Genomic DNA, 14,500 nt, shown 5'->3' with positions numbered 1-14,500 from the left:
CTGAAAATAATTGTCTAATTGTACGATTCTTTCACGGTGCGTAACAACTTGTTTTACGAGCCTTACGTTCAGTCGGATTTAGACGATGTTGCAAATTTTAAATCAATATTTAGATATGTACAATATTAAACCATTTACCGTAACAATATTTTGATTGATTAATATAATTTGGGAAAACATTTTACATTCGATTAACCACTGTGCTATTCCTTCCCTCAAACTTGTACTTCAACTATATAATAATGGTGGTGCTGGTTGTACAAAGGTCTCAAATCCTAAAAGGAATTGATAGAGTAATTATGACCTAGAATATAGTAATATACTCCCATATTTATATTTAGCGCCAAGAAGTGAACATCAGCAATTCAACATTGCCACAAATCAATTTCCCGATATAGGGTAGAGCACAGATTTTAGTTTGGCAGGTGGTTTATGATGAGGAGTTGAGCAATTTACTACACCTTTTCCGAATACAAAATACGTGAGTCCAAAATGATCTGTTAATTGTAGAAGGGTAGATATACGTATAAGGGGACACATTTGCCGAGAAAGCTCGTTTAATACATTATATTAATCTATCCATAAATTCGATCCTGCGGAGAATTTTGGCAGAGTGTAGCAAGCGGGATAGCGGGTGGATGACGTTCGCTTTTCTTGGGGACTACGCGGGAACAAATTTTCTCACAGGCCGAGATGAAGGGACTCAAACGCGGGAATTTGAGTTTGAACATTTTCCAAACGCTCGGCTTACAGACGAAGATGATGAAAATGAAAATGGGCGAGATGACATTGAATGTGTCGGTGAACAGCTGGGCACTTTCGAAACTGGAATCTGCCAAGAATGTAATAATTTCGGCTGTCCAGGGAACACCCATCAACAAGAAGAGACTCAGGATCACTTTGAACCTGCAATTAGGGTGGCACATTTGTATACGATTAGTTTGCAATCGGTAATGCAATTGCTGTTCCATTAAATAATACCTTTGACTTTTACGGGAAATGTTGATCACTAGCGACGATTCGACACTTCTCTGATAAAAATTGAACGCAGCCCAAACGAACATGAAAACGTTGGCAATAATCATGACAATCATAGGGCCGTACAAATAGGCGATGAATGCTCTTCTACGTTTATCTAGTAATTAAAAAGTAATAATTCAACAATTTGTTGAAACAGGAGAATGATGAAAACGCGTGTTATAATTTACCATTTAACCCGCAATACAATTTTGATGCCAATCCCGGTTTAATGATGTCTGGCATTTCGCTGTGCTGTAAAATTTGCCCGACCGTCACGACGATGAATGGAATACCCCATCCGTAAACGGAGGAATAGAAAAACTGTTGACCCAAGACGGATGTCTGAGTCGGTAGTCTGATGGAACTAAAGCGACATAAATTTATCGATTCAGTTACAAAAAAAATCCCGTGTGTGTATATTCACCTAAACATCCGCCAAATTCCAAAGCACAAAACGTTGAGCCAAGAAAAAGTGGCGATGTAGGCAAAATGCAGTGAAATAGCTGCAGGAGAAAATTGTAATTAATTAGTAGAATAGTGATAGTGAAATTTAATTGATTTACCTATTGCATTTCAAAGGTTGATCGGCAAATTGCTGCCTCTACCAAGTAAGAGAATGGCAAAAGAAATGTTCGTGATTGTCATGGAAGCCAAGTAACACATGACGATAACACCTTGGAGGTTGCGCATTTTTGGTAGAATTGAATAAACCAATAAGGTGGCGACTAGAAAAATCGCGGCAAAAAGATTTAAACATCCAAAGAGAAACGCTCGTATGGTATATTCTGGAAAACACGCTAATGCTATTTGATTCTTAGAAAAAAGGATACAAAATAAAATTAACGCATACAATAACTTTTTAATCAAATCAAAATAACTAAATTCTCACAATGTTTTCACCGTTAACTAGATTGTCAATGCAGTACTGGTCCGTTTTCTCGTCAGTTTGATTTTCAAAATGAAGTAGAATCTGGCCATCGGGACGTATCGAAAAATCAAAAATTAACTCTTGTGGAAGTTTTCCGCATTTTATTCCGAGTCCGCCACGGGTAGAAAAAGAATTGGCGTCGATTGGTTCATTTTGCGGGTTACGCAAAAGTGACAAATTAAACGGCACAGGATGCGGCTCACATATTGAAATGTTCAGCAGATCGTGATAATATTTCGTGACCATGGCCATTCCGGGAGGGCAACACTTTCGAATGCATCCCGACTCACTGCAAGGATCAGGGACGCAATAACGAGCCACAAATTTGCCAGGGGAAGTTGAATAATTTTCTTCTTCTATTCTGTTGATGCAGAATTCATTGGAATTCAACCTTTTCTCACCAATCAATAATGTGTCGTTGTCCAGCTGGAAATCTTCCGTGCTGTGACTCACGTATCCTTCTGGGCAATCAGTCAAACCGTCGTTCGGATCCTCGAACGAATAATTTGGAAACGACTCGTTGTACAAAGTGGAGACATACTTTGGCACGCACTGATCCAATCTTGTCAGGTATGTAGTCCCACTTTTGCAGCACGGGATCTTCTCGTCGAATAAAATTTGTTTTTTGAAAGTTTCCTGATTGTTTGAAACCTTTTTCATTTTCCTTTTGACTATTCTCAAAAGTGTTTTATTTTTACTTTCGGCCAAGACGATGGCCAGCAAAAAGAAAGTGAAAAGAAAAATCAGCGTATTACAATTAGCCATTTTGTAACTATAATAGATACGTCAGTATAATTCTCAATCAATCCAACTTCAACTCAACTGCGTTCTCGGAGAACAAACCTTTTCACCCTATACTGTTGATCCCGAATGTGGTGTCACTTGGTCTGTTTGGCTGTTGTTCCACCGAGAATTTGGTTCCCGCCAAGCAATGAGAACATTTCACAAAGTTTATTATGCTTGTAGCCTTTAATGTTATTAACCAAACTTTGGTTTCCTTCTGATTACTGGTATCTCACGTGTAACCACAATGTTGTGTGCTACTAATTTCCTTTTGATAAGTTGTTTAGTTTGCAGCTTGATAGGGCATATAAAGGATGCGTTTAAATAGGGGCAACCACAGACTGTCGAAATCACGAACAAAGACGCAATAATCAATATAAATACTGGTATATATAGCCTTTGTTGCGATGATAGGCTATTCAAAAGTCACGCACTGATCCAATCAATTTGGTACGTACTGATCGCTTCTGATAAATGGTCACATGGTCACACTATTGATTGATTGAGCTTAAACTTGACAACAATTCCTTAAGGACAAGAGTTTTCATTCAATCAAGTTGTTTTTTTCTTTGTTTTTTTTTCTGCGTCTGAAACTTTGACGTGAATCATCAGTCTTGAATATAGTGCTGAATCAAAGGAAGAAAATTTCACACCGCGTAAGTTTAATATTTTAACACAGCAGATATCGTCATATACCGACTTGGTCTCCCATTAAGTTGAGCGTTACAGTAAATCCAATGGGGGGAGAAATTGTGATCTTATATAGGAGCGATGTTGATAGGACACTGTGCCGTTCACGTCTGCCAACCTTTCACTTTTCCTGGACTTATCCTGTCTCTTGGCTAGATTTTTCATAGCGCTAAACAGCAACTACAGTCACAATCGAAATGCCCTGCAGTCTCAGACCTGACCCTACATGGGACTGTACAGGATGCAGTGATGGATGACTGGAAAATGTCAAATTGTTCATTAAAATTTTCATAGGTAGTAAACCGTGGGTTTTTCTAAATCAAAAACATTTGGAAAATGGCTAGGCCGAAGTCGTATGGCTTCTCTCTGCATTATACGGATTCTCGTTTAGCCTTGCACATCAGATTACCGGAAATGGATTAATGCCTTTGGCGTCAAAAACATTTCTGTCATTCACGCAGTCCCGCAAGGCCATTTAAACGCTTCAATCAACTTTTCTATTTTTTCATCTATTCAGACTCTCATCATCTTTATTTATTTCTTTACGAATGATTACGATTTAGCGTCAATTCTATAAATACTATTTCAGAATATTGTTAGATTCAAGATTTTTCATTTTTACCGCATTTTACGCTTGTCAATAATAATAATACTAATAAAGGTATTGCATTTTAAAAACCAGTTTCGGAATGGTATATTTCACTTTCGAATCATGCAGAGCCAGTTATAAATTCCAAAGTAAAACTTTCACGAGCGCAGATTAGAACGGATTTGATGTCATGCACTCACCAGATGGACGATTTTAGAGTGTTGGGGGGAAGAAACTTCCCCGAATTGTTGAACCGGTTTTGAGCTTCGAGAAAAGCAAATCCGGAATGTGTTATTCTTTAATTTAGTGACTTAAGTTGATCAACGTAAAGAATTAATCTGCAAATAATTATAGGAAGTGTCATTTTTTCGGAAATTTTTATGAAAACGGAAAAGGATAAATAATCGGATAAATGCCGGAGCTAAGCAACATTTTGTACCGTCAAAATTTTGTCCATAATTCAATGGAATACATTTGATACCTATCGATGAATTTTAATTTCTTAATATTTTAATTTCTTAATTAATTGCTCCAGTGAAATTTGTATTAAATTATTTCCCGAATTGTGCTGGGGAGATAAAGGATCATACACAACACAGATGTGAACTGTACTATAGTCAGGATAATACGTTATACCCGAGCGTGAAATCTTGCGTATAGCCTAGCGCATTACATACCAAAAATAATGGTTACAGTCATTAAAGATGGGCTGCCTTTGGCGTCAAAACTGGATTAGTAATACATAGTACGCTCAATCCCGCAAGGCTATTAAAACGGTATTTAGACTTCCAGCACCTTATTTTATTTTTTGCGCGACGAATGATTTTAGCGATAAATTTAATGTGATTCCCATCAATACAATTTCAGAATATTATTGGGATTTCCCACATAGAAAAATTTATCTTTAATTTAATTTAATTTGATTAATTACTTAATTTTACTTCCTCGACATTTGTATATTGTTACTTGGATAAAGGAACATACAAAACAGATTGTTCATTCCCCATCACCGTTAAAAGTTGTTAGCTGAAAAAATCTTTTGATGGGGCTAAATTTTATAAAAGTGAATATAATTATTATTACGAGAGTAGGACCTATTACTTACGCTCGCCTATTTACAGAGTCAAGAAATGAACATCAACAACACCCCAATTCAATTTCCAGATAAGACAGAGATCTATACACTTGCAGGTGGACGGCAGGTGATATGAGTGGTTGAGCAATGTGAACATTTTCCGAATAAGCAAAATCCTTCAAGTTGTTGGATCAGCATTCGAGTCTATCCGTCACCTTTTTATACTAACTCAGAAAACAGAAGACAATGACCTGTTGAAAATTAAACAAAAAAAAATGTGAATTAAGATGCAGTTTTCTTTCGAAAAAATGTGTTGCGACAACCGTGTTATTGGTAATTGGAAAACTTCTTTCATGTCTGCTGTAGAATCAGTAGATAGAGTTTGCTGGGAGGTTTTGTTATTATAACTGATGTCATTTGTGTTATCTGAATTGCTTTCTTCGGCACTAGAAGGTTGATGACGATTAATTTTCTTGGGGATTATACGGGAACTAAATTTTCCACAGTTCGAGATGAAGGGACTCAACCGCGGGAATTTTTGTTTCAGCATTTTCCAAACGCTCGGCTTACAGACGAAGATGATGAAAATGAAAATTGGCAAAATGATGTTGAATATGTCGGTGACAAGGGCACTTTCAAAACTGGCATCCGCCATGAAAGTAATAATTTCGGTTGTCCAAGGAACACCCATCAACAAGAAGAGACTCAGGATCACCCTAAATCTGCAATTTGAATTACACATTTACGATTAGGCCGCAGTTATAGTTGCAATGTCTCTATTTAATAATACCTTTGGCCATTATGCAAAACGTTGGTCACTTGCGACGATTCGGCACTTCTCTGGTAAAAATTGAACGCAGCCCAAGCGAACATGAAAACGTTGGCAACAATCATGACCATCATCGGTGCGTACAAATAGGAAATTAATGGTCCTCTATGTTTATCTTGTAATTAAAAAGTAAAATTCAAACATTTCTTTATACAGGTTAATGATAGAAATATGTCCGTAGAACTTACGATTGAACCAACAGTACAATTTTGAAGCCAGTCCTGGTTTAATTATGTCGTCTGGCACATCGCTGTGCTGGAGAATTTGTCCGACAACCACGACAATGAATGGAATACCCCATCCGTAAAGGGAGGAATAAAAAAACTGTTTGCTCAAGACGGATATGCGAGTCGGCAGTCTAATGGAACTGGAAAATGCGAACGAAAATTATTTAGTACAAAAATCCAGAGAAAGCCCACGTAAATTAAATAAGAAATAAAATTAATTTACCTAAACATCCTCCAAACTCCAAAGCACAAAACGTTCAACCAAGAAAAAGTGGCGATGTAGCCAAAATGCAATAAAATTGCTGTAGGAGAAAATTTTAAATAATTATAAGAAATGGAATTGCAAAGTGAAATCAAATTGATTTACCTAATGTTGGACAAAGACCGGGCGGCATATCGCTACCTCTCACGAGCATCAGAATGGCATGAAAAACGTTCGTGACCGTCATGGAGGCCAAGTAACACATGACGATAACGCCGTGGAGGTTGCGCATTTTTGGCAGAATTGAATAAACCAATAAGGTGGCGACTAAAAATATGGTGGCAAAAAGATTCAAACATCCGAATAGAAACGCGCCTTTGGAATCTTCTCCTTGCTCAGGAAAACACACCATTGCCATTACGTTCTTAAAAAAGGAAAAGAGAATAAAATTAGGGTTTATACTTCTTTTGAATCCAAATTGTAAAAGTAAATTCTCACAATGTCTTCCCCGTCAACCAGATTTTCAATGCAATACTGGTCGGTTTTCTCGTCGGTTTGATTTTCTAAATGAAGTACAATCTGGCCATCTTGCCGTATCGAAAAACTTGATATTGATTCTCGTGGAAGATTTCCGCATTTTATTCCGAGTCCGCCTCGGGTAACAAAAGAATTGGCGTCGATTGGTTCATTTTTCGGGTTACGCAAAAGTGACAAATTAAACGGTACAGGATGTGGCTCACATATTGAAATGTTCAGCAGATCGTGATAATATTTCGTGACCATGGCCATTTCGGGAGGGCAACACTTCCGGATGCATCCCGACTCACTGCAAGGATCAGGAACACAATAACGAGCCACAAATTTGCCAGGGGATGTTGAATAATTTTCTTCTTCGATTCTGTTGATGCAAAATTCATTGGACTCCAACCGTTTGTCACTAACTAATAACGTTTCGTTGTCCAGCTGGAAATCTTCCGTGCTGTGACTCACGTATCCTTCTGGGCAATCAGTCAAACCGTCGGTTGCATTCTCAAACGAATAATTTGGAAACGACTCGGTGTACAAAGTGGAGACAAAATTTGGCACGCACTGATCCAATCCTGTCAGATATGTAGTCCCACTTTTGCAGCACCAGATCTTCTCGTCAAATAAAATTTGTTGTCGGATCGAAGAATTTCTTTGCATTTCCGATAAAGTTTTGTCTTCACTTGTGGTTGCTGTGGCGTAGGAAAACCAAACGAAAAAAGCCCAATAAACCACTCCGAGAGTATATTTATTCGCCATGGTCTCTACACAGGAATGATTCAGCTAAAACTCCACAATATCACTTGGATGACAACGTATTTCATTCAATCAAGTTGTTTCTTCTGCGTCGGACAATGCGACGTGAATCATCAGTTCTGCACCTGCAATAGTGAATCAAAAGAAGAAAGTTTAAATTTCATACGGTACGTAGTTAGTTGGCATTTAAACACAGAAACCGAACAGCGAACACATAGTCATCCAATATATTTGCTATTGCAGAAGTTAAGAATTCTTTTAATACTAAAACGCGTTAGAATAATATGGCGTTGAATTTCTATCCCGACTGTCGTAACACATTATTATGTAAAAGGATCTGCGAATTTAAGGCCCGCTGACGGCGCTGATATAAATGATGTGCGCAAACTTTTAAAATGAAGATATACGCATGAGAAGTGACTCTTTCTTTATAAGCTCACCTGATTCAAAATTAACGAAGAAGAGAGGAAGGAGATAACAAAAATAAATTTAGTTATTCTTATATTCGCCAATCAAGATTTATATTCCATCACATGATATCTGTAACCGGAACGAATAAATTTCGAAACAAATCATGTAATTCAATCACGATGGATTACTATCTAATATTCTGGTCCAGTTTTACCTCTTGTTATCTAACTGAAAGTCAAAATCACGCGTGCCAGTAATTCCAATGCTGGGAGAAACTGTGGGTCCAATAGGAGCGATGTTGATAGGCCCCTGTGCCGTTCACGACTGACTATGTCTGGCTTTTCCCTGGAGAATGTATCCTGTCTCTTGGCTAGATTTTTTCATATTAGCGCTAAGCAGCAACTATACTTATATTCGAAATGCCCTGCAGTCTCAGACCTGACCCCAAATGGATGGGACTGCAGGGAATGAAAATTAGCGTTCGGAACAAACCGCAAAATGGTCTGATTTGGAAACTATCCATTGCAGTTGTATGTATAGCATATCACTGCATAGACATCAACTCAATAATGTATAATGGCAAATGCCTTAGAAATAGATGGCAAATTATAAAGATGTGAAAATTAGTCGGTAGTATTTAAACAGTCGCTCTTATTCAACGCCTGTTCGGATAACACGCTTATATATAAATAAAAAGACAGAAAAATGAATTAATTTCTAAAAACTCAGAGAAATCAAAGTAAGTTGTACATCAGATATGGTCGACGTGTCCTCAATAGAAAACCTGTATAGGAATAAAAGAAACTACAAGGTATAGCTTCTAGCTTTTATACGTCACAACCGAATTATCTCTAGGCTAGAAGCTATAGCAACTGGTTCTAAAAGTATTAGCAGGTTTCCAACATCAGCAGCACTACTGGACGCTGTATAACAACACAGATGTGAACTCTACTCGGAAGGAGTATGCGTTGCCTTGAACGTGAAATCTTGTACAGCCTTGCGCATCACATACCAGAAATCATAACCTGTATTAATCATTAAAGATTGGCTGCCTTTGGCGTCAAAAAAGGTTTTGTACTTATATTTACGCAATAACGCAATAAGGCTAATTGAACGGTATTCACACTCTCAAATTTGTTAATTTCTCGACGAATGATAATAGCGATAGATTTATGGCGTGAATTCCATCAATAATACAATTTCAGAATTTTATTCGAAAGACCTTTCATTTTCACCGCATTATTACTCTGTCCATTGAAAATAGCGTCGCATTAAAACCAGTCAGAATGGCAGTTTTTACTTCCAAATCAGACCAAGTTAATTCCAAAGAAAACTTTCACGAGCGCAGACTGGAACGAATTTGAAGTCACTCACACTTCATGCATGAATATAGACGGATTTTGGACTGTGGGGGGAAAAAAATCCCTGGGTTAATTGCGTCAATACACTTGTTTAACCGGTTTTGAGCTTGCTGCCATTTCTGACTTATTCTACGTCATTCCAACGGAATTCCCCATCTGCCGTTTTAGGCTACTATTCTTGACTGAAACGGAAGCAGCGCGAGGTGCGCACAGGAGGGTGTTATTTGTGATTTCATTCAAACTTATGTGTATTACGACTCAGCCGTAATTTAGCCGCGTTCAATATTCTTAAAGAAACACCTGTGAAATAGCGGAACCATCATAAATTAAACGACCAAAAATAAATCTGTGGTAATACTGATCTTTTACCAAATTACGCCGAAGTTGAGCAACATTATGGACCTTAAAAATTGCAATTTTGTCTTTAATAAAAAAGAATGCGTTTATTGGACTCGGTGAATTATAAAATAAGAAAAAAAGGAAAAAGAAATTAAGTTGTCTTTTGTATTATTACCGGGTACTTACTGAATTGAGTGGAAAGTGGAAACAACTCAGGGTATCCGTCAACTTTCAATCCTCAGAAAACAGAAGACAATGACCTGGTGTAAGAAAAAAAAAGGTGAGTTCAGACGAAGAATTATTTTAAAAACATTTCTTATGGCAACCGTGTCATAGGTAATTCAAAAACTTGTTTCGGGTCCGTCGATTCGGTCGATAGAGTTTGCTGAGAATTTTTGTTATTACTGCTGCTCCCAGTCATGTTTGAATTGCAGCTTTCTTCGGCACTAGCAGGTTGATGGCGGTTCCTTTTCTTGCTGGGTACTATCCGGGAACCAATTTTTTCACAGGCGGAGGTGAAGGGACTCAACCGCGGGAATTTGAGTTTGAACATCTTCCACACGCTCGGCTTACAGACGAAGATGATGAAAATAAAAATCGGCAAAATGATGTTGAATATGTCGGTGACCAGGGCACTTTCAAAACTGGCATTCGTCATAAAAGTAATAAATTCAGTTGTCAATGGAACACCCATCAACAAGAAGAGACTCAGGATCACTTTAAATCTGCTTAATTAAAAGTGACACATTTACGCTTAGACTGAAGCTGTGGTTGTCATTACTCCATTAAATATACCTTTGGCCTTTATGCAAAACGTTGGTCACCTGCGACGATTCGGAACTTCTCTGGTAAAAATTAAACGCAGCCCAAACGAACATGAAAACGTTGGCAACAATCATGACCATCATTGGAGCGTATATATAGGCGATTAATGGTCCTTTATATTTATCTGCCAATGAAAAAGTAAAATTCAAACATTTCTTTATACAAGTTATTGATAAAAATATGTCTGTATAACTTACGATTGAACCAGCAGTATAATTTTGATGCCAATCCTGGTTTAATTATGTCGTCTGGCACATCGCTGTGCTGGAGGATTTGTCCGACACCCACAATGACGAATGGAATACCCCATCCGTAAAGGGAGGAATAGAAAAACCGTTTACCCAAGACGGATGTGTTTTTCGGTGGTCTAATGGAACTGAAAAATGCGAGAGAAAATTATTAAGTACACAAAATCCAAAAAAACCCAACTTAAATTAAATAAGAAATAAAATTAATTCACCTAAACATCCTCCAAACTCCAAAGCACAAAACGTTCAGCCAAGAAAAAGAGGCGATGTAAGCAAAATGCAATGAAATTGCTGAAAACCATTTTTTTTTAGTTAATAATTCTACATTAGAAAAATCGCAATGTGAAATCAAATTGATTTATACCTAACGTTGAACAAAGACCGGGCGGCATATCGCTGACTCTCACCATCATTAGAATAATGGCATGAAAGACGTTCGTGACTGTCATGGAAGCCAAGTAACACATGACGATAACACCGTGGAAGTTGCGCATTTTTGGCAGAATTGCATAAACCAATAAGGTAGCCACCAAAAATACCGTGGCAAAAAGTTGCAAACATCCGAATAGAAACGCGCCTTTGGAATCTTCTCCTTGCTCTGGAAAACACACTATTGCCACTAGTTTCTTTAAAAAGAAATAAAGTTAGGGCTTGCCAATTTTTGAATAAAAATTTTAACTAAATTCTCACAATGTCTTCACCGTCAACTACATTATTTTCAATGCAATACTGGTCCGTTTTCTCGTCGGTTTGATTTTCTAACTGAAGTACAATCTGACCGTCGTGCCTTATCGAGAAATCTAATTGTTTATCTCGTGGAAGATTTCCGCATTTTATTCCAAGTCCGCCACGGGTAGAAAAAGAATTGGCGTCGATTGGTTCATTTTTCGGGTTACGCAAAAGTGACAAATTAAACGGCATAGGATGCGGCTCGCATATTGAAATGTTCAGAAGATCGTGATAATATTTCGTGACCATGGCCATGCCGGGAGGGCAACACTTCCGGATGCATCCCGACTCACCGCAAGGATCAGGAACGCAATAACGAGCCACAAATTTGCCAGGGGAAGTTGAATAATTTTCTTCTTCTACTCTGTTGATGCAAAATTCATTGGACTCCAACCGTTTGTTACCAACGAATAAGGTGCCGTTTTCCAGTTGAAAATCTTCCGTGGTGTGACTCACGTAGCCAACCGGACAATCAGTCAAACCGTCGTTAGGATCCTCGAACGAATAATTTGGAAACGACGTGGTGTACAAAGTGGAGACATAATTTGGCACGCACTGATCCAATCCTGTCAGGTATGTAGTCCCACTTTTGCAGCACCGGATCTTCTCGTCGAATAAAATTTCTTGTCGGGTTGAAGAATTTCTTTGTATTTCCGATAAAGTTGTGGCTTCACTTGTGGCTGCTGTGGCGTTGGAAAACCAAACGAAAAAGGCCAAAACCACTCCGAGAGTATATTTATTCACCATGGTCTCTACACAGGAATGATGAAGCTAAAACTCCACAATATCTCCTGGATGACAACGTATTTCATTCCATCAAGTTGTTTCTTCTGCGTCGGGCAATGCGACTTGAATCATCAGTTCTGGCATCGAATGAAAAGAATAATTTCAGATTTCATACGTTAGTTTAATACTTTAACACAGACACCAAACACTAATTTATCTTCCATTAAATATGCTAATCTGAGGCTAAGAATTCTTTAAACACTAAAACGGAAATTGCAATTTTATGTCGTTCAATTTCTATCCCGACTATATCGTAACACAGGATTGTCAAAGGATTTGCGGATTTAAGACCCGCTGGTAGTGCTGAGAGTCATAATAAGCTCATATTTTTTTAAATTAAGTTATTCGTGATTGTGACGATTTCTTTAAGCTCATCTGGCGCAAAAGTATAACGAGGAGACGGGGATGGAGATTAAAAAAATTAAATTCAGTCATTCAAATTCGCCAATCCAGATTTGTTAATTCACATCAGATTTAACCGCGTAACGAATAGATTTTGAAACAATAAATTATGTAATTCAATAAAGGCTAATATCTTAATATTCTGGTTAACTTTACCTCTTATTGGGTAACAGGAAGTCAAAGTGACGTGACAGTAATTCCAATGCTGGGCAAAACTGTGATCCATAAAGGGGCGACGTTGATCTGACACTGTGCCGTGTTCACGACTGACTACGTTGGGCTTTTCCCTCGAGTATTTGACTTGTCTCTTGGCTAGATTTTTTCACAGCGCTAAACAACGCAACTAACACAGCAGTCATATTCGAAATGCCCTGCAGTCTCAGACCTGACCCTACATGGGACTGCATAGGGAATGCAAACAAGCGTTCGGAGTAAACCACAAAATTGTTTAAAAGATTTGGAAAATGGCCAGGCTGCCGTTGTCGCCTATAGCTTCTCACTGCATTACGTTAGTGAGTAATATTTAATGACAAATACTATATAGCAGAGGGCAAGTTAAAGATGTGAAGATCAGTCGGTAGTATTTAAACAGTCGCTCTTATTCAACGCCTGTTCGGATAACACGCTAGTATAAATAAAAAGACAGAGGAATGAATGAACTTCTATAAAAACTCTGAACGAAATTGAGGAAAGTTATCCATCAGATATAGTCAAAAACCTGCATAGGAAAAAAAGAAACTTTCAAATCGTATACCGGTATAGCTTCTAATACGTCGCAGCCGAATTCTGTCAAAGCTAGAAGCTATGGCAACTTCTGGGACTAAAAGTAAAAGTATGAGCCGGTTTCCAACATCAGCATCCACTATGATAGTAATATAGTTGGGACTTAGGACGCTGTCTAACTACGCAGCTGTGAAGTTTACTCATCTACTCGGAAGGAGGATGCATGAGCATGACCTTGAGCGTGAATTCTTGGATAGCCTTGCGCATCACATACCAGAAATCATGGGTATAAGATGAGTTGCCTTTGGCGTCAAAAACGATTCTGTACCTCATGCAGTCCCGCAAGGCTATTAAGATGCATGCAGACTTTTACATTTGTTTATTTCTTGACGAAATATAGCGACAAATTTAGCGTCAATTCCATCAGCACAATTTCAGAATATTATTGGGGTTAAGACCGTTCATTTCTATCGCACTTTACTCTGTCCATTGGTAATGGTGTCGCATTAAAACCAGCCGTAATGGCATTTTACTTTCAAATCAAAGCTATTATAGTTCCAGTTAATTCCAAAGTCAAATTTCCACGAGCGCGGACTGGAACGGATTTGTAGTCGCCCACTTCACGTGTGATGGACGATTTCGGACTGAAGGGGGAAAGATAATTGGAGAAAATTCCCTGAGTTAATTGCGTCAATACACTTGTTTAACCGGTTTTGAGCTTACTGCTGCTATATTTCTGACTTATTCTTCTACGTCACTCTAACGAGATATTCCTCTTATTCTGACGTATTCCATCCGTTATTATTCCCCAGCAAATGCAGCAGAAAAGCATGAACCGGAATGATGTAATTGACTAATTTGGTGACGCAAGTTTGTGAACGTTAAAAATCCTGTATGGAATTAATTTGCAGAAAATTGGGAATAAGTATAATTTTTTCCGAATTTAGTTTTATTTTTCCGGTTTTCCTAGAATTTTCACACACTCTAGATTTCCTTATATTTCCAAAATTTATGTGAACCTAGTAATAGGTAATAATTTCTTTAAAAACCGC

At 38.0% G+C, this 14,500-nt stretch overlaps 2 protein-coding genes across 4 annotated transcripts in view; both read right to left on the bottom strand.

Moving 5' to 3' along the window:
* Positions 1 to 14,500, bottom strand: part of LOC124314935 (probable G-protein coupled receptor Mth-like 3) — a 34,505-nt gene that overhangs the window by 16,679 nt on the left and 3,326 nt on the right. The window lies entirely within an intron of this gene.
* On the bottom strand, positions 399 to 8,374 carry LOC124314907 (probable G-protein coupled receptor Mth-like 3). 3 transcript variants are annotated; one of them, XM_046780319.1, is made up of 9 exons: positions 8,250 to 8,374; positions 8,065 to 8,164; positions 6,842 to 7,749; positions 6,509 to 6,767; positions 6,365 to 6,443; positions 6,103 to 6,281; positions 5,876 to 6,029; positions 5,409 to 5,807; positions 4,942 to 5,336 (listed from the first exon to the last, which is right to left on the bottom strand). In XM_046780319.1, the coding sequence occupies exons 3-9, from the start codon at positions 7,625 to 7,627 to the stop codon at positions 5,315 to 5,317; spliced, it is 1,878 nt and encodes a 625-aa protein (XP_046636275.1). In that variant the 5' UTR covers positions 7,628 to 7,749; positions 8,065 to 8,164; positions 8,250 to 8,374; the 3' UTR covers positions 4,942 to 5,314. The 3 variants fall into 3 exon arrangements, with proteins under 3 accessions (XP_046636277.1, XP_046636275.1, XP_046636276.1); XM_046780321.1 differs by lacking the exons at positions 4,942 to 5,336; positions 5,409 to 5,807; positions 5,876 to 6,029 and adding exons at positions 399 to 906; positions 982 to 1,135; XM_046780320.1 differs by lacking the exon at positions 8,065 to 8,164.

Source organism: Daphnia pulicaria, chromosome 1 (genome assembly GCF_021234035.1).
Source record: "Daphnia pulicaria isolate SC F1-1A chromosome 1, SC_F0-13Bv2, whole genome shotgun sequence".
In the NCBI taxonomy this organism is placed as follows: Eukaryota; Metazoa; Arthropoda; class Branchiopoda; order Diplostraca; family Daphniidae; genus Daphnia; species Daphnia pulicaria.
The sequence above is the reverse complement of the archived record's forward strand: the minus strand, read 5'-3'. Positions and strand labels throughout refer to the sequence as shown.